Source organism: Cyrtonyx montezumae, unplaced genomic scaffold (genome assembly GCF_038088225.1).
Source record: "Cyrtonyx montezumae isolate F1298 unplaced genomic scaffold, pur_monq_1.0 scaffold_8, whole genome shotgun sequence".
Taxonomy (NCBI): domain Eukaryota; kingdom Metazoa; phylum Chordata; class Aves; order Galliformes; family Odontophoridae; genus Cyrtonyx; species Cyrtonyx montezumae.
Window position 1 is genome coordinate 110,210,858 of NW_027072089.1, and position 20,372 is coordinate 110,231,229.

The 20,372-nt window shown below is 41.3% G+C and overlaps 1 protein-coding gene across 1 annotated transcript in view; it reads left to right on the forward strand.

The window, feature by feature from the left end:
- The window catches only part of COLQ (collagen like tail subunit of asymmetric acetylcholinesterase), a 31,731-nt gene extending 13,861 nt beyond the window's left edge, over positions 1–17,870 (forward strand). The window contains 14 exon segments of the mRNA XM_065752493.1: positions 218–262; positions 923–949; positions 2,578–2,649; positions 3,992–4,054; positions 5,053–5,079; positions 5,721–5,765; positions 6,035–6,070; positions 6,725–6,805; positions 10,160–10,256; positions 11,693–11,832; positions 13,797–13,916; positions 14,490–14,610; positions 15,834–15,936; positions 17,694–17,870. Coding sequence (XP_065608565.1) covers positions 218–262; positions 923–949; positions 2,578–2,649; positions 3,992–4,054; positions 5,053–5,079; positions 5,721–5,765; positions 6,035–6,070; positions 6,725–6,805; positions 10,160–10,256; positions 11,693–11,832; positions 13,797–13,916; positions 14,490–14,610; positions 15,834–15,936; positions 17,694–17,763 — 1,047 coding nt within the window. The 3' untranslated portion in view covers positions 17,764–17,870.
- The last annotated feature ends 2,502 nt before the right edge of the window (positions 17,871–20,372 follow it).

Here is a 20,372-nt window from a genome sequence, read left to right on the forward strand (position 1 = left end):
CTGCACTTCCCATGTCAGTGTAGCTCTCCAGTTGCCTTTGGTAGTGACACAGACCTGGCATTTAGAGACAATGTTCAAACACCATGTTCAATACCCTGACACTGTGGGATTACACCATTCCCCATTGATACCCACAGGGCTGTGGGTTGTGGGAAAGCAACCACCCGGCGCCCTCTCACAGATACAGCTCAATAACAGCATTTATTTCTTTCCCTAGGGTCCGCAAGGAATTCCTGGTATAATGGGACCAAAAGGGGAGAAAGTAAGTGTCTGTTGTTATGTGGTTTTGAGAAATCAAAGGAAAAGATGGGGGACTTTTCTTGTCTGTTTAGTCAGTGATGAGACATAAGTACCTGTGGGATTTGATTTAATTTGAATGCAAATCTATGGATGGATTTAGAGCTATTATTTAAAGCTTTATCTTCCAATGTTGGTTTTCTACTCAAAATATTTTTATGCCTTCTTGTGACAGCTACTGCCTCTATATTATGAGTGAGAGAGCAGGTTGGGTGCCAAGTCAGTGCTCATACTAATCCCTGTATTTAAAACAACTCTTCCTCTGGGAGGACATGAGGGGCACAGCTATCCCAAGTAGCATTAGTTGTATGGGCCAGCTTATGTTAAAAGCAGACTATATGTTAATGCATGGCTTCAGACCTATAAAGCACTTGCACCATGGTGATGCCTACCTGAAGCTGGGCACAATTGCATGCTTTTCTTGATAAGGATGTGGCTGTAGATTTAGGGCTGAGAGCACAGGAAAAGTCCGGGAGCTCCACTGAAGTTATTCTTCTCATTTTACTTCTGGAAACGAAGTTCTGAATGCAAAGATATTCCTGATGTTCTTTATATATACACTGACTAAAGAGCCCCTGTGATCTGTGTGGTACATCTGAGTCTAACACGTTCCTTTCTCTGGCAGGGGGAGATTGGCAGGCCGGGAAGAAAGGTATGGACAGAGGTGCTGCCTCAGACACCAGCCCAACACTTGACGCATAGCAGTTGTCAGAGGAGCACGGGCAAACTCTGAATATAAACTGGCTGTTGGTGAAGTTCAGCCTGCTCGTGTTGCTCCAACAGCCAGGTGGTGGCAGGGAGCTCTAGCTGCAGGCCTGGAGAGCTGCCACAGCTAGTTTAATTCAGTTAATTCCATGAGTAAGAGCATCCACCTCCAGCCAGACAATTAAAAGAGTGGGAATTTACCTGAACTACTTTTCTGTGGATAAGGGAAGCAGAGTATAGGACCTACCATAAAAGACAGAAAAAAAAACCAACCAACGAACAAAAACAACAAAGCCAAATCAAATTTTTTTACTGCTCCAAAGCAGAGCCAGGCTTGACCCAACAGCCACTATGGAGGAATGGCCATTAATGATTACACTTCCAGAGCTTTGGCACCAATGCAATATGCTGACTATAATCCTGTGCTTGCTGACACATGAGCCATGATACATCGTCAAAAATATGTTCCCCTATGTGTGATGAAACAGAATATGTTATCTCAGTTACTAAGTGCTTCCATTTAATGTAATTAATTTTAAAAGAAGACAGAAATGCAGGATGAAATCAGAGATATGCAGGGAGTAGTCACTAACCAGGAAAAGAAATACTGTGCTAATAATAAGCAATGGATTTTACTTCCAACTATTGAACAGTGGTTAAAATGAATATGAGACATATAAACAAAAGGATCTTATACCTAAATTTCAAACATCCCACAGTAAGCAAAATTATTATCTATATAAAAATTGCCAAAGTTAGTGTCTCAGAGAGAGTCAGCCATCAAGTTACAAGAGACTGCAAACCTCAAACCATGATGTACTTACACTTCTGACAGATGCTGGTAAGTCCCAAAGGAGAAGTTACCAATAAAACAATATAATTCCTGCTAAAAGCTGCCTGGCTTAAGGGAGGATGCTGTTTGCTTCAAAGCTGTGATCAGATTTCCAGGATTGTATTGTCAAGTGGTATAAAGCAGTGGAATAGTGCTAATTTGCAGCATTTTAGGAGGCAGCCAAAGAGTGAATTGCAGGCAGTAGTTACAAGACATAAATAACTTTACACATGTAATTACTGCAAATCATGTAGTAACTGATGAAGAGCAATTGTGAGGATGAGTGCTCCAAATGAAAATATTGGAGGAATAATAAAAGGAATATCTTAAAGGTTTGGTTCTGTTCTTACTATAAATTGCATTTGTGTGCATGTCTTTTTGATGCAGGTCTTTTTGCTTCATACTGTATAATTTAAATGAGAGTAAGGTTAAAATTAACAGTACTGGCTTTTTTTTTTTTTTTTTTTGCAGTGGTTATTTTGACTACATGTAGATTTCAGTGTAGCTGATATGCTTATTTGAATCAGTATAAATGGGTACTTCTGTGAGCCCAGATTTCCTCCAGTAGCATCAATGCAAACAGTGTTACGAATGTAAACCCGTACTTTTTTAATGGTAAAAACAAGCACTTTCAGTTATTTTCCTGAAAATACTATATTCTTCTGTATCTCCTTTCTGCAGTGGAGACCTCTGTGTAGGAATGGTGTTACATGAATTGTTATAATCAATGTTTTCTGTTCAAGGGTAGACCAGGTCCCCCGGGTGTCCCTGGGATGCCAGGACCAATAGGATGGCCTGGACCTGTGGGGCTGAAGGTAAGACCAAAATCCATACAGGATAATCTACTAAACACTGTCTGAACACAAGAGCTGCTCAGGAATCCTCTACACCACTGTCTGCTGGAGGCTGGGGTGATGAAGCAGTGCTTGCCTGATTTCTTACACTGCTCTGCAAAGACCTACACCTTACACTGCACTATCAGCCTAACCCTATGTAGCACTTCTTTAGACATGTCACAGGTAAACTGAAAATCTAGTCTAATGACTCACTGATAACGACTGTTGTTTTCCAACCACATGAATCAGTGTCATTGTCTCTTATGACTGGTCTTGATGATCTCTTTGCCTGAATACGTACTTTTTGACAATATAAAGGGAAAATATCAGGACACTTTCAGGGGAAAAGGAATACAAACCTTGTGGATTATTGAAGTGTTCTTTGGCCTCACTCTTAGATGAACAGACCTTCATTCCTGTGAGTTTTCTTAGCCAGTAGCAGTAGAAATGGCAGTACATGCTTTGCTACTGCAGAGCGATCGCTTCATCTGTATTTGTTATAAAAAATGCTGCAAAACAGTCCTTTTCTTAATTTTACCTAACACAGGTATACAGATCTTCACAGGAGCCACTGTACACGCAGTGTCTACTAGGACATTTGGGATAGCTTTTATTTATCCACCATTTATCATCTCTGCCTTCTGTTTCTTTGGTTGGATCTGCTTCCTCTTTCTCAGACAGGGTCTTGGTCCAATCTGTACTTCTACTTTGTTTCTTCAGGTCTTTTCTGAACTGCTGAGGCAGCAGCCAACATGAAAATCCTCTCAAGTACTAGGAATGAGAGTAAACTATGTTCTGCTGGTCTGCAGAGTCTGCCCTTAGGTATAATTAGCTGGCTGCAGCCAGAGAGGATATTGTAAAGCCTTTCCATGATTTATTGTCTCTAAACAACCATAAAGCCCATTATATCTCAGAATGATGATAGAATTTATCATGTCTCTCCAAGCCATAAAGGCTTGCAACAAAATGCTGTATTTTCTGCAACTCAGTAGAAGCAATGGTTGGGAGAAACAATGCAACTTCATGTAGAAAAATGATGTGCTCCTGCTGTTAATCTGCTTTCATGTCCTTTAATGGCATCTACCAAAACTGAAGCACAAATTACACACCCAAGAAAATGTAAATAGAAGAACAAGGTAATACATGAGGTCTCGGATAGAATACAATTGCAATAAGGAACTCTGACTATTATGCTACAGAAAGGTCAGACTTGTCTCACGTATTTGTCACAAAACCAGGAACACTGAACTATTAATCAGACATTCAGATATGACCTCATCAGAGAGCCACAATCAATAACTCTCTTTATTAACCTCTTCAGGGTGAAAAGGGAGATTTGGGTGTGATGGGATTGCCAGGTACCAGAGGACCAATGGGCTCCAAGGTTTGTTAAGCAAATGCTGCATTTTCAGACACTGGTTTCTAACGCTCTGCTGACAGCTGCTTCCCTCATAAATTTGCTGGAAAGCATTTATCAAGATAGAGCTTTTCTAATACAGCTTAAGGTGTAAGTTCTCCTTCAAGCAAGGCTATGTTTTTTGACTGGGCATGGCTGCATTTCTGTCTTTTCATAAAAATGCTTTGGTGTAAGTTATCGCAATGAAAAAATTTATTTTCAAAGCAAAGTACACATATAACTATCCCACTAGAATACTGCACTTCTTCAGCATACCTGCACCATTAAGTCATGCCTGCAGTGGTTTTCACCCAGCTCAGAAGACCGGAGAACATCTGTATCTTCTACTAAAGCCACGCATGTATATTGACAGCTGGATAGTAAGCTCAGTTTGGTCTGAATGGTCTGTTACATGCACATCATTTTCTATAACATGGCTTCTGCCTTTACAAGTTTTATGCCACAACCCTTTAAGGAACTTGATAAAAATTATGTACTTAGATTATTCAGGCAAAGCAATGGAAAGAAGAGCTGGACACAGTAATTTGCTGCATTTTTCTTAAAGAGAAACTCAGCTTTATAGTAATCTTTCTTAGATGATGGCTTAAATGTAATTTAAGGGTGTTCTACAGGGAGAAAGAAGATTATTTCTAAAATTAACTTAGGTTATTAATTGTAGTTTCATTCATTTTCATTTATATTTAATTTCCCTTGTTTTGACTTTAAAAGCAATATTGAATCTGCTGGCTTTACCTGGCTTTTTCACACTGGCTTTTGGGCTGATTTGTCTTGCCTTTAATTTTTATTTCATTATTCTGTTTCAGTGCACTTCTAGAAGCTATAAATATTCTTTTGCCTTTACGAGTAGATGCAGTTAATTACTTGTGCTTTGTTTATTTTCTTCACTTTAAATCTGCAAGATATGAATTTGCTTCTTTGCTAACCTTGAAAATGAGAAGGATTAAAATATCTGTCATTCCCTTTAGGGTTTTCCAGGAACTAGAGGAGAAAAGGTCAGTGTCACAATAGAATAACATACAATTTTGCAATTGGGAAACAGTTGAATAAAAACAGTAACTAAAAATAAAGTTGAATTTTGATGGAGGGAAGGCCGAAGGTCTCGTTAAGAAATGTAAAGATGCACTGAGAAGGAGTACAGTCTTGTGACTTGGGGTGAGATGCTGAAGAAATGAGTCTTACACCCCATTTTTTTGTGAACAAGTTACTGCAAACCCCACTACAGCTTCCCCATCTCTAGCACAGGTATAATAATCCTTAATTGTTGGGTGGGTTTATTTGGGATATGTATTCTTTGGCACAGAGACTTATTTTTGCCATTCAGTGTAGCCTGAATTTCAGTGAAGACCGTTTGGGAAACAGTCAAGTCTCAACTATTACATCAAAGGAAGCCAGTGTTTGAAGTAATTATCCTAGGAGAATAAGTGCCTTTTTCTACCAGCCTTACTCTTAATTCTATTGTAATATCAAAGAAAGTAATAAGGAAACATTTCAGGGTATCAACCATGCACCTCACCCTGAAGATACTTCTGCATTCTGCGCCATGACAAACAATGCCTCACATAGCATTAATGTTTTTTATTTCCTCATGAAATGATAGTAATAAAGCTGTTGCTATCCTGTTATCTCTCACCAGGGTTCCCGAGGGGACAGGGGTGACAAAGGAGTCAAAGGAGACCAGGTACTTTTCCAGATGGCTGTTTTAGGTGAATGAGCAAATAAACACTGGGGTATTTCTGATAGCAAAAAAGAGAGGTGATATGGAGGCATGTTCCTGGTACAGTAAATAGGCAGTGGTCCCACATTGTGTTGTCCTCAGTGTCCATGTACCCCACCATCCCCCAGGGTAAGTGGAACTTCTCAATTTTCCTTAAAGGCCTAAATTGGTGCTGCTTTGTTGATGATCACTCTAATAATTATTTTGATGATTTTTCTCTTTTCACTTTGCAGGGAGAAATGGGCTCCCCCGGAATGCTGGGACAGAAAGTGAGTGGGCACAATGTATTGGAGAACTGCAGTGAGTGCTGGCATACAGTCAACAAATGGCTTTAGAGACATTCTGGAAAGCATGATGCATTGAAAGTCTTGCTTGACTCAATGATGAACCTTCTTAGATGTGATCAAATTCTTTTTTTTCTTACTGTAGGAGAAAATCCCAAGATGTAGCTGCTTGGTTTTTTTCTCTCTTATTTTTTTTCTTCTGTTTAGTCACCATCTTCTTTCTTTTTATCATAGTCAGACTCATGATTATATATGCACGAGCAGCCTAATTGTTTGTTTAGGTTTTACTTTTCACTTATTTTTTCCAATTCTGCAATTCCAAACATGCGTCTTAACAGCAAGCACAATATTGCTTAGAGTCAGGGACTTCTGCTAGTCTTCACCTCCCCTCTAGAATATTTCTGGTCTCCCGTTTGGCTTCCTCTTTAAAGAGGAATATTTTCAAGGAAAGTTTGGCAAATTAAAATAGATGTTTTTGGCCTTACTCTTGTTTTAAAATATGTTGTGAATTTACAAGAAAAATACAGTGCCAACATAATCTGGAAGAACTGCATGAACCGAAGTGTCAGCCACCTACAGTGTCTGTAAGGCAAGTAAGATCTACTTATGTTCTATTTCTTTCCCTCCTCACCTGCCAAGGGGGAGATGGGCCCAAAGGGGCAATCTGGAGCACCAGGACACAGAGGACCTATAGGAAGACCTGGAAAACGAGGCAAACAGGTAGGTCCATGGTGTTTCCCCTGCCTGTGATTCCCAGTGTTTGGGTGATGGTGGGGTATGACTGTGTGGTCTGGTCTGTGTTGGTACCTTGCTCTTGGTCCCACTGGCACTGCTGTAGCACCTCACACACATGTCCAGGCCTTGTCATTTGTGCTTAAATCCCCTGCTGTGCTTTTTCCCTGGTTTGATAACTAGCTCATTGAATATAACAAGGGCAGACCTTGAGCCTAAACAGTGGACCCTTTAAACCCTAAAAATCACAGAGCTATGCACCGAATCACATCTGATGACTGGAGTGTGGGTCAAGGTGCTTGTGTTCTGTCCAACACATCCCATTGGGTTCAGTGAGGCTTTGGCCAGGCCCATTGCTGGTGACATAGATCATTTTGCAGAGCTGCAAGGCTTTGAAGATGTCCAAAACAGTGCAAAGATTTAAAACACTACAGCACCCTTTTTTCCCCTCTGTTAATACTAGAATAGTATTTAATTGTTAGACTAGGATATTTATTTCACCGTTGCACAGCATGCCAGGGGTAGATTCTTCTACTCTGAGAAAGTTCAGGAAGACACCAGACTCCTGCTGTATCAATGTTGTTTTTAACATACATCTGCTCAGATACAGAAGCTCATAGATGCTGTGGTTAATAGGCTCAGCTGAAAGCATTTTATGTGCAGCCTGGTTATGCCCAGCATTACAGACAGAGGCTCAAGCTTACTTCACAGATGGTCTAATGTTGTCAGCTAATATCCAATGCAAAAGAATGTGAGGAAAAATTAAGTAAGGGTGTTGAGGGGGAATTTTAAGTCATCGCATAAAGAAGGTATGTGCAATGTAAAACTGTGCTCGTCTGTCCTGACAAAAGGGATGTGCACAGAATATCATTCTGTAGCATAAGGCAAAGAAAAGACAGAGTGCTTGCAGATCAACAGGAAAACAGTGCAGCATCCCTTTTTTTCAAAAAGACTTTATACTTAATCTTAGATATTTTGTCATGTTACACAATGTCTGGATCAAAAACCAGTCACATAAGGTGTCATAGTTTGGGGCAGCAATCAGCGTGACTGAAAGAAATGTAGTCTTGCCCTAAACTTGGGATTTATGGAGGCTTGGTACACAACCCCTATCTGTCAATTTGAAAGCAGTTTCAGCATTGATCTTCTTCACGAAAACAGGGCTTCTCTTTCTGTAATTAGTGAACTATTTATTTCCTTTCTCCTCTTAGAAAAAAAAAAAAAACACCAACGAAAAAACCCCACCTTTACAAAACCGGCATACCTGCAGGTGGCATTTAAAGGCTGCCTAGGGCTGACTACTGCCTTCAAGTGCTGCAGTTATCTGGCTGTTTGTTCAGCTGATGTTTTCCATCAACATGGAGCCATTTCCTGTCTCCTGATCCTGCTGACATCTCCAGATGAAAGCAGCTAAATTAGGAAGGTGTCATTTCCACTTCCATTTTGAGATACATCTTGATTATCCCTTTCACTTCTTCAATTCTGCCCTGCCTCTGGGGCAAGTTCTTGCTAAGTGGTGGCCAGGAGTTGGGAGCCACGAGCCACAGCCCTGCTGGCCCCAGACCACTCATAACACTCAAAGCCCTGTGACCTGAGAGTTGACTCCTGAGGAGCAAGTTTAGTATTTCCCTCATGAAGGAGGAATGACTTAAAACTTTAGTCAAGATTAATTGGGAAAAAAGGGAGAGGTCTATAAATATCAGCTTTTCTGAATGCTATGGGAACACGTTCTTTATCCTAGCTGTGCTAAGCAAGCGAGCATTAAACAGGCATTCCTCCAAAACAGGAGTCACAGAGTTCAGCTAGTTTTCAGGCAGCGTGTGTCAGAATAGCACTGGATTTCCTCTGCCAAATCACTGTAGTGTTGGGAGCAAGATTTCCCAATGTTTTCTTTGGGAGCTACCAAGTCTTGATCTGCCAGTTTTGTATATTCTTGTTGCATGATGTAAGAAGCAATTAGTGATCAGCATTGCTGACATTCACATAAATCGTGGAATAGTTTAATGGCACAGAGCTTATCTAATGGAATTAAACAAAGCAAATATTCAATTAGTTCTTTATGGACCATAAAAAACCTAACCTTCCCCTGTTGGAATGGTGCAAGTGACATTCAGATGTTTTCAAGGGATACATGATATTACATGACAACAAATTATTTTAGCATATATTACTATGCATGCTTCATTACTCTGAAATTAGCTATACAACTGTCCTTGAATGAGCATTAACCCAAAATTACACCATATTGAAGGAATTAATCTCACTGCCATTGAAAAAAGGATAACACAGCACATTTTTGTTTTACTAAATGATATGCTGTTACGTAAGAATAAAATCGGTTATCTCAGCTTCAAGGTATGTAGTACACTTCTGAAATATAAAGCTGAGAAATGCAAGCCTCAGAGAGAATATGAGCAGGAAGGTAAATATAGTTATTTTTAATAAGCATCACCATATTAGATTCAGGAGCAAAAATAGGAAGGTGTTGAATAGTTCTAGGGTAAAACCGTCAAATGCCTCATGGTATGGCTACAAAAACAAGCTCGCCTGAGGCAAATTAGGGCTGATTTTGCAGAATATTATATTATTGTATGGTAACTCTGTGAGCTTGTATTCTGTAGATAATTTTACAGCGTTTTGACAGAGTGATAAAGCACCAGAATGACGTGATTTGTCAGCGTACATCAGGGCAGTTGCTGTGTGCTAGCTTACGCCTTGTAAAACCAATCCCTTGCTTGTCTTGCAGTGATTTCTTAACAAAGGTATATTCACGGTGACAGACAAGGGTATACATGAATTGAGGTTCTAAAGTACTTCTGAAAATACTTTGGGCCTCAAAGTAATTAGTGTTCTTCTAAGATCTATGCTCTAAGACTGGGAAATGTCACTGTGGAAGCCCTTGTGGACTCCTTATTGAATTTTCTTTCTGGAGGTGAAATGAATCAATTTCTTTGTCTACCCTGCTAACAGTGCTGCTTACTAAGGATTGCAGCTTCACCAGGCCTTTGTCTCTAAGCTTCAGTGGCTCCTAGGGAATGGGCAGGAATAAAGAGGCATCCCTGAAGGAAAGCCCCTGAATGATTAAAGCCAGATCAGGGTAATCCCTGATTTCACACAGAGCAGATCTGCTGGTACTTTTAACTTTCAGAAGCAGAAGTCCTGCCTGAACCCAAGTAGAAGGGGACAGCATCTCTATTCCCTGGTACGGTGGCTATGAAGTTCATGATGTATGCTCCTACTGGCAGATGTATTGACATTCTTGAAAGGGAAGCCAGTGCTGGCTGGGGGAACTTATGGGGCATTGATTGCTTAGAAAATAAATGAATGTCTCCTCTCTCTTAGGGGCAAAAGGGAGACATTGGACCTGTGGGTATCATGGGCCCACCTGGAAGGCCTGGTCCTTCTGGCCAGCCAGGCCCCCCTGGACCTTCAGGATTAGGTAAGTGGGGATCATGCCATTTTAAGCAGTGTCCGTTCTCCCCAGCCCCTCCTGATTCAATACATATGCATATGTAGCCCCTTTACAAAAAACCATCCACCAACAATAAGGAAAGGTTTTCTCTCCAAGGCACATCATGCCTTTGCTATCCATTATTAAGGCTTTATATTTGACTTTAATGCCTACATTAAGGCTTTTGATGCCTCAAATAAAACCAAAAGCATGGTCTATATGGTTCTGTGGATTTTTGGCAGCTGGGGGTGATGAAAAGCTATCTGGCAGCCTTGGAGGACCAGTTAATCTCCATCATCAAGGGTCTGCTGCTTCTCCAGATATCCTGGCTTACAGTGGAGGCCAAGTGTGAGGCCAAGCAGAGACATGAAGAATAGTACACAGACTGTAATATTCAGTGAAAATGGATGGGTTTCCCAAACTGTATACGCGCTCAAGTAGTGGAAAAGAAAAGCGAGCTCAGTTGGAAACAGCCAGTGTCACAAATGGACAAAAGCAGTTTGTACCTTGGGCATTCAGTGTTCTCTTTTCATTTTCTTTTCTCCTTTTCTTCTCTTGCTCACATCAGTGGATAGGAGGTCTCTTCCAAATGGTCGTAATGGAAATGGTACACCTGTGAAGCTGGGGCTGCTTCAACATCTACACATATCTCTTGTGTCCCATTACAAAATATCTTTGACCTGAATAATTCAGTTGGAAGTTTTCAGAGGACAGAATTTTCACCATGCTGATGGGAAGGCAGCCAGGATCTTGAGATCACTTTTAAAAGGATTTATACCATCCTCAGAAAGCTTATGTATCAGGCTTGTTTGTCTTTTTCCTCTAGAACATAAGTTCTTCTTCTAAATGACCTTCCTGTAATAATATCACTGCTTGCAATATGAACATGTTGGCTCGTATCTAATTCTGCAGAGCACTGTGTCCTTGCCAGAATTTGAAAGTCAAAAAGCAGTAGGTTTCTGTGTACTTATTTGTAGCACTCCTGTATTTATCATTGGGTTCTCCTGTATGGAAACCTTTGAAACAACACTACTGAAGTGAGTGTGCAAATGCAACATGTGGCGGACATCCACAGAGACTGACTTAATGTCAGTCTTAGCAAACTCACCACAAAGCTGTTCTGAACAGGCTGAGTTTTGTCTGGGAATCCTAAGCAAACGGACATTTTCCTTCTCCAAAATGGTGGTTAAAGTGTGACCTGGAAGATGGTTGTGATACAAATCCTGTTTTTTCTCCAGCAGTGGTGGAACTGGTGATTCTGGAAACCACTTTCTTCCATTCCCGGTGGTGTCTGTGGGAGATGTGTGTAACTCAAATCTTACGTGAACACATACATCCCCTGACCCATACTTTTCCCACTAAGGCTGTGTTTGGGTGTTGTTTGTTAATTTAATAATAGTGCAACATGGTATTTTGCTTCCTAGGGCGTTTTTCAATAGGACCAAAAGGGGAAAGAGGACTTCCAGGGCCTCCAGGGAGATGTATCTGCAGACCCCCGCAGCACGTGAATAATCCACCATATGAGGAATCTGTGTTTGGACACAGGTATCCAAAAGTCCCTGCGGTAAGCAGATTTCTGGGAGAGGATGTGAACGGTCCTTTATTCTAAGAATCATTGCCTTAATTACTGCGTTGGATGTAACAGGGAGATGGCTGTATCAGGGCAATGCGTTATGTCCAGTACCCAAAACCTCTGTGATCGATCTTTGCACAAGAATTTGGTCTCACAACTATTCTGAGTTAAGTCACTGTTAAGAAGTGATCTAGCAGTTTTTCATCTCTGATATCTTTGGGCTTTCGTAAATAGTATTTCTGCAGTCCTCCTTCAGCTGGGCATTGATTTGCTGTTTTGTGCGTTGTAACACTTCATCAGCAATGAAATTGCAGCCCTTCTGCTGCTGCTATGTACTAGCACAGCCCTGCCACTCAAGCTGCCTCGTGTCTGAATGCTCAGTGATTAGCTTTGTTAACTTTCCCATCTGTCATGTTTTCAGAGAGCTCTCATGCTTTGTGTGTGAAAGGGACGTGTTCACCCCACACTGTTCATTTAACCGGGTCACTGAACTCAGTCTTCTGCATGAGTGTGCTGCGAGTCTTGTCAGCTGCTTGCTTGTCCCTGCTGCACTGCAAAAAATGATGATAGAAGAAAGTGCATGAAATCCAGGTGTACATTGCATTGTGCTGTACAATACTGCAAAAAAAAAAAATGCATTTCATGGGGCTAAGGTATTCCATAGGCTAAGGTATAAGGCTTACAGTGTTACGTGTAGGTCTTAACACCTTCCTTCCTCACCAGGCACTGTTTAAGAGTAGAGCTTAAAAGATTGCAATGAGAGCTTAGCTACCTTGAATATAAGTCATGCACATTATATGAATTCTCACTTGGTGGTGACCAAGTGCCATTCCTCTTGAGGGACGGCGAAGAGGAAAGCCACATTTCTGGCAGCACCTACCCCAGTTGTTTCACCCCCTTGGGCAGCAGGAAGCTTAACGCTGCATTTATTTACTTTGATCAGATCCTCACGCAGCAGCTCAGAAACCCTCCTTGTGCCACTTGAGGACTTCAGTCAGGGTTGCTATAGCAGCCCGTGGGAAGATGCAGAGAAGGTCCTGCATCCTTCTGCACGTCCCTGGTGCAGCCACCCACTCTCCCATCAGTGCTACACTGCTGTGGGTTAGGGTTGGAAACAAAGCACTGCTTTTCTGTCCCTGGCTGTGATTCATTTGGGTTTTTTAAATCTTTGCAATTTCAAAGGGCAGTATCTATAAGAGATTTTCAGAGGGCACAATCTGTTACTGATTTCCAGAGAAAATACAGCTCTGAGGCTGGGACTTCATCTCCTGGACACAGCTACATTCTTTGCTGGCTCTCTATTTCTTTGCTCTCTTTCATTCTAGCTGAAGGCATTTTTATTCAGTCGGCCTTTGTCAGCAGCTATGGGAATATTCTGCTATGTAAAAACTTCAGGGTAATTCATTTTAAAAGAAGCCAATTCTGATTATGCTGGTGGGAATCGGGCTTTGACCCAAATCTACTTGCTCTGAATCATTCCGTTTGCTTTTTTCTTTATTAAAAAAAGATTTGACTCTTACTAAAATAAATTTGATTAAGGTTCCAAGGGAAGAAGTTATTTCCTAATACCCCTTACAGCTGATTTTGGTGAATGAGACATTAAAACGATTTGGGAAAAGAGCAGCTTGTCCTAATTCTCTCAATTTGTTACTAATATTTTTCTGTTTAACTGGAGACTAAAGTTTAGACCAAAGTGTATGTGCATAAAGCTGGGTACTCAGGAAAGGCCATGAGCTTCTGAAGATTCGTGTCTCTTACAAATTGAAAAGCAGCATCTTATGTGTGTACATTCCCACCCAAGGCTGGCATGCCATTCAGTTTCAGAAAGAAACCCTTTTTCTGTGCACTTCTTTATATATTTGCAGATACATAATTCTGTTTGCAAAACTGGATTACATGGCAATTGAAAATACTTCTCAAGAAGGTTACCAATCACCTCTTTTTCTGTACCCCAGATTTTTGTGGTGAATAACCAAGAGGAATTGGACCGGTTACACACTGAAAATGCCTTAGCTTTTAGAAGAGATCAGAGATCTTTGTATTTCAAGGATACCCTTGGATGGCTCCCAGTCCAGGTGAAAATATGACTGTGGTTTCAGAAAACTTGTGAGTGTATGTTTCATTTTTAAACAGCAGGTTTGTTATCATACAGAATCAATCAAGTGAATGAAGAAAAATCTTACTTTTCAGCATTATTGCCACTGTATCTAATTCTGTGGGTTTTGTTCACAGGAGTCTTAGTTATTTGTCAGTTAACTCATCAATGATCCAAGTTTTGCTAACCTCTCTCTGAACCAGCTGGTGAACCAGCCAGCTGGGGCTGAGTTTGGTGAATTACAACAGTAAAAAACAGTTTTGATTTAACACAAAATAAGGCAAAACTCAGCAGGGAGAAGAGTTGTGGGAAGAAACAAACCCTGCACAAACCCCTGATTCAAGGAACTAAGTTCCACTGAAATCAGCAACAGGATCTTTATTTTTTTCCACTGGGCTTTGAAATCAGATTCTGTACAAACCCCGTTTCCCATCAGTTATTGGGATATGAAAACGCATTTGTGGTACCCACCTTCCACAGCCCATCACCTCTATTTGTGAGCCCTGCTGCTGGCATTCCTATGTGGTAACTGCAGTGTGTTTTTTTTATCCAGCTCACCCCTTTCTACCCTGTGGATTACCGAGTTGAGGTTGGCAGTACCTGTGGTGATGGGATTGTCCAGGATGGGGAAGAGTGTGACGATGGCAATGCGGTTGTGACGGATGACTGCATAAGTAAGTCGAGAGCAGCCTCTTTCTGCATGGAAGGCGTGTTAATTGTTTCTGTGGAATAACTTGCACAATGGCCACAATACCAAAGATCGTTCATGCATGTGAATGCCACACATAGGCATAAGTCAGAGGTGATGCCAACTGTTTCCCATATATCCCCAGTGAGGACCATGTTCCTGAATGCAAAGATGTATTTGCCATCAGAGTAAAGACCTTTCATTCCAGGAGCTGGATCCAGACGTTGTTTTACACACAGACCTCCTGTGGGACAGGTGTCTTTCTGACTACAAAATGTAGTACCCTTGCAGCATATCACAGAATCCCTTCAACAAGCATGTACATTGGTTCCCTCCATGACTTTCAGCCCACTGCCTTCACTTAGCTTTGCACAACATTTGATTCCTGTATAATTGATCTTCCTCATCCTATCCTGATTCTGGACAGCAAAGGCAAGGAGTGCACAATGTAAGCCTGGCAGACAGCTATCACAGCCTTCACATCTACCTTTTATTTACCTTTCTTCCATTGCTTGGCTCCCTCCCCAAAAAGCAGATAAATGCCCCTCCAAGCTTGCCTGACTACAGAGCAGTCCAGTGAGACTGAGCTCTCCAGGCTCCAAGCATGAGAAAATGATTCAATTAGAATTTGCTGTCTGCCAAGGGGAACAAACATGCAGGAAAAATAGTGCTCATTAGCATTAGTGCCTGTGAAATTGCACATTGTGCATCTGGAAACCCATCATGTTGCTGTGTGCTATGCACTGGGCAGAGTCGTAGCGGCCTGGCAGTACTTCTGACACTGATGTGACCTGAAGAGTTTTAATTGAATTACAAAGTCATAGAATCATCAAGATTGGAAAAGGCCTTCAAGATCTCCAAGTCCAACCATCAACCTGACCTACTGAGTCGCCTTACTATACCATGAATGTTAATTACTATACTTAATATCACAATTGAATATGAACGCTTGAATAGGAATGCACTGTCATCATTCTGATCTTGTGGCTATATCAAAAGAGATTAACAAAATGCTAAGTGGATTTAATTGTAAAATTAAATCCCAATTATTAAAGTACAGCCCACAAATTACTGCAGCCTATGTACCAGTTAGGCCCACCCCAAAATGCCTTAGTTTATGCTTTACCCTAAATCTAGCACCACTTGCATCTCCAAAATCCTTTACATATGGAGTGTGATAAAGATATTTCCTTCTATGTTTTTCACTAGGATGCCGCCGTGCTTACTGTGGAGATGGCTACAGACATGAAGGGGTGGAAGACTGCGATGGGAAGGACTTTGGATATTTGACATGTAGAACATATCTCCCTGGGTATGTATGAACTGACTTTCCTTGGGTTTGTCATTTTGTTCTTCACCTTCAGCATTAGAAGAGAAGAGGATTATCCACATAAACCTTGTTCCTCTGGGACCACTGCAGGTAGTGAGGGAGAAAGACCCTATCAGTCACCTTATTTTTGTATGCTGCTAAGGCTGTATTTCATTCCTCAGTTATAAGTACATGCTTACAAAGTGAATGATCATACAGATATTTGTTTGCTAAGATTTATTCATTTGGTGACTTTATTGTTGCGTTACTACCCATAACACACCAAGAGCAGGAAATACTACGATGAAGAGATGATCACACTGAGGGAAAGCAAACCAACCAACCAAACCACAGCCTCCAAACAATCTCCTGTACTTTTAGTGAGCCCTCTGGAAGTATCTTTGTTTCTGAATCAACCATTCATCTATCAGCCTTCCTAAAGACCAGGAAATTCACTCAGGAGCAAAGGCATCCATCTGCTTTGCAGCACCCTTCATTTCAAACATCTGTGCATTGTTGACTTGCCTCCTCTGCCTTTGTTCAAGCAGCCTCCTCTGGTGAGCTTTTCCCCTCAAGCAGCAGCACCTCTATTTAACTGTCAGGTATTGTTACCCGATAACAGGAAACATTTAATTTGCAAATGAAATTATGTGCGGAGCCCTCATCATTCATGGAAGAATAATGTGCTAATTGACAGGAATAAGAAACAACAGGACATCTTTGTAAATCAAGTGCTGTGCTAATCCTTCCACTGCAATTGTTGGAGCATGCCTGGTGTAAGAGATTACTAGAATTGAGACTAGTAAACCTGACAGCCCCAAACGTTCTAAAGAGCTCTCATCTGCAGACAGCATGGAGCTGCTCTCCTGTGAAAGCTATTCCATCTTTAAGAATTTGGAAGTTTGGTGCTGAAACAAGACCCACAAAAGCTTGAGAAAGTTTTATAAATTTCATTTTCCATGTATAATCAAGCAGCGAGATGCAACTGAGATCCTTCTTTGTGTTTGTGGACCGTAGGTTATCTGCTCTATCAAAGAGCTGTGACTCACTGGTAATATGAAATGAATATCTGAGCTTGGCACTGCAACAGGAGCTTCACCCTCCTGTTGGATGAGCTGGATGAGTTGATGGATGAGTTATTCACTTGCACTCATGGCAGCAATAAAAGCTCAGCAAAAAGGTTTTATTATTTCATTAACATCACCAATGAGATGTTCAGTAGGTAGAGTCACTGCAGCTCAGAGTAAATCAGCAGAAAGACAAAATAAAAAATGCTTTCTCTTGTTTTGCAAAGGCCCTTTGCAAAGGCCTCCTTTTAGTTCAAAGGTAGGCATCTGTTGCTATTGTTATTTCAAGCACGTGAAAAATAAGTTAAAGGATGGGCAGTCATAACTGCTGGAGCCATTGGAAGTAACTGGGAAAACACTTAACTTGGGTTCTCAGATATTTAGTTACACGCTTCCCATGAGTGAGTGCCAAGGCTTCCTGCACCAACACACATGAGACAAACAAACCCCACTGTCAATTTTGTTTGTTTGTTTGCTTGTTTTAATTCTAATTATTGATAATTAAGACTATTCATAGTGACAAGGGGGAGCACAGGAGAGAACCACTGAAAATCGCCTTCATATTTTGGTTGCCATATGTCACTGCACTTGATGTTTTCTGTCCTTCTTGATTCTTCCAGAGAGCTGCATCCAGAGAGCACATCATATGAGCTACAGCACATTTTGAAACTGAGATATTCTTTTTTATTTTAGGTCTTATGGAAAACTGCGATGCACTTCTTACTGCTACATTGACTCCACACAGTGCCGATACTTCACATGAGGGGAACAGAGAAGGGCAGCACCCCACATGTCACGGGGTGAGAGGTGCTATGCTATCATCTATCCAGGAACATCTGGGATTAAAAAAAAAAAAGAAGAAGAAAAAAAGCCATCTCTGTGAAAACAAACAGACAGACTTTGTGCTGCTGATGGCCATTTTGAGATGTTTGTCTTTTTTTTAATTAATTAAGTCAGATTCAGAAAAAAATAGGACCACTGTATCCTGTCTTAATAGAGAAACTCAAACAGTGCTTGCCAGTAGGACTTGTGGGGCTATGTGTGGGGACTCACTCCGTCACAAATGCTACAGGAAACTGAATGCCACTACCCAGGAATATTGTGTAACAAGACAACATTACCTCGGCTTAGCACTGTTCAGCTTAAATTAAGTTCTTCAGGGTCTTTGTTTTTCAGCCTTCTCAGCATATACACAAAGTATATCTTGGACATGGTGTTTATAGACTTTATCTTGTATTACAATGTGAACTTCCTTCATGTTTTATCCAGGGGAGTGGTGATGGCTTCAGCAGCACTGGGGTTAGCTGCAAACCTCTGTGGGTCAGAGGAGCAGAGTCCTTCCAATGAATGCTTTAAAGATCAGCAAACAAAGTGAAAACCCTCCAGAAAATGTTTGGGCTGTGTCCATCTGCACCATCCACAGGAATGTGGGCTATCACACTGGGCCTCAGCGCGCAGGCCACGAAGGCCAAAGGGACAAACAAGTGGTGATGCAGCCAAGGTGCTCTCACTCCAAGGAGGACATCAGGCTGGGAGCGAAGATGCAGGATGAGCTGATTTTGTTTTTTCACGTTTGCCAAGCCAGATGCACTCTGTGTGAGCCCAACAGGATTGGGGAAGTACAGGATCAGCAAGGCTGCCCACCTGAAACCTCAATGCAACCAGGTCTGCACTCTGGTCTTGGCACTGGAAGGCCTTGTTCTCCTCTCAAGGTCCATCCAAACTCCAGCCTTCCATGATGGCTGTTACCCATCCTGTGTTCTGAGCCCTCTGGACTGCTCTCCTCTCCTGCCATTGTGTCTGGAGTGCCCCGCAATGTGCCACCTCACTTTTCTATCCCCATAACACCAATCCTGGCCTAGTGTGCTTGTGGGTGCTCATTTATGCTGTACGATGTACATTTATCTCTGTTTTTCAGGATGTTTGGTCAACTCTCATAGCTCTGATAGGAGTCAGGGTAATAATCTACTTATTTATTAGCAAGCATTAAAGAACAAATTTCATATGGCAAGCATATTAAATATTTATGTGCAAAAGAGTTCACAACAGAAGAAAATGGCACAAAGATGTGTGGAATTCGGGACTAAGAACCTCAAACCAAGGCGTGATTTTCATATAGGCCACTCTTTGCTGCTTTGCTGTAAATGCTGTACTTGAATGTTTGAAGTATGTGAGTTGCTTGTCAGTGCCACAGCAGCTGCACTTACACAGTTACTTCTTAAAGGTTGAATAAAGGTAGATGTTACGTTATGATAATGAATTAAAGCAACCAAGAATACATACAACCTCTACCACTTGTGTAGGAGACTTTAGCTCTGCATGTCCAAAGTGATACTGGAAACGATCAATTAAAAGCAAAATAAAACTAAATGTACTTTGTGGCTATTGCTTACCCAGACTGCTTGTGCTGTGAAGCCTGTTTCCATAGTTCAAAACTGTTCTTCTTGTTGCCTTTTTTTTTTTTTTTTTATTTAAACAGAGGTCTTAATAAAAATCAAAGAACCAAAGGGGCAAGAAACTTGCCATAAGCTCTGGAAATCTGTGCATTAGGAGAGCTGCTTTGTAACGTCCCACACTGGTGCAAGCAGTGGGTTTCAGCCGGTGGGATCCCGGTAGGATCCAGCACATTCTCCAAGGAGTCCATCACCATTTGCAGCTCCCCCAGAAGGCCAAAGTCTTTGAGAAATTTGGAAGTCCCAGCAGCCTTTCAGCTTTAAGTCCTGTTGTTTTTAAAAGCTCCTACCTCCAAAGGACGTTGTAAAGCCAAAGTGCACCCAGGGCAGGGAAAGAGAAACGACTCCTGTTCACACACATCAAATTGAGTGTGCTGCACATATGGAAGTGCGGAATCAGCCTAGTCAGAAAATGAAGCGTGGATTTTAAAAGAACTGTATTTATACAGCACAAAAAAAAAAAATAGACATCTTAACAGAAAGTACTGCAAGTTGTGAGGAAAAGAAGTAAACGTAAGGAAGTCATGGAACAAGTTTCTTACTGCCATTATCATCTTGCTCCCCTCAGATGATAAAGCAGCAGAATAAACATCTGAGGAGGTGTTCAGTATTCATGTTATGAAAGACTTGCCAAAAAACCTTCCTCCTTATTTCAGATGTATCTACTTCATTATTAATCGAGGATTCTTCAGCTGGACAGTGCCTGGGCTGCTATGATTTATCTTCCCTCCTTGTCTGAGTTTCTTAATGCATTGTGCCAAGTGTGGCTCAAAAGTTGACTGAAGTACTTCAGTTCGTCTGCCTTCTGTAGCAGCAGATGCCTGTGGGAATGTTTTCTAATCATTAGTGCACAGCTGTAGGTGAACTCAGAATTAGTACAAGCTTACATCATGCACTGTATTCAATGTATACTAAAAAG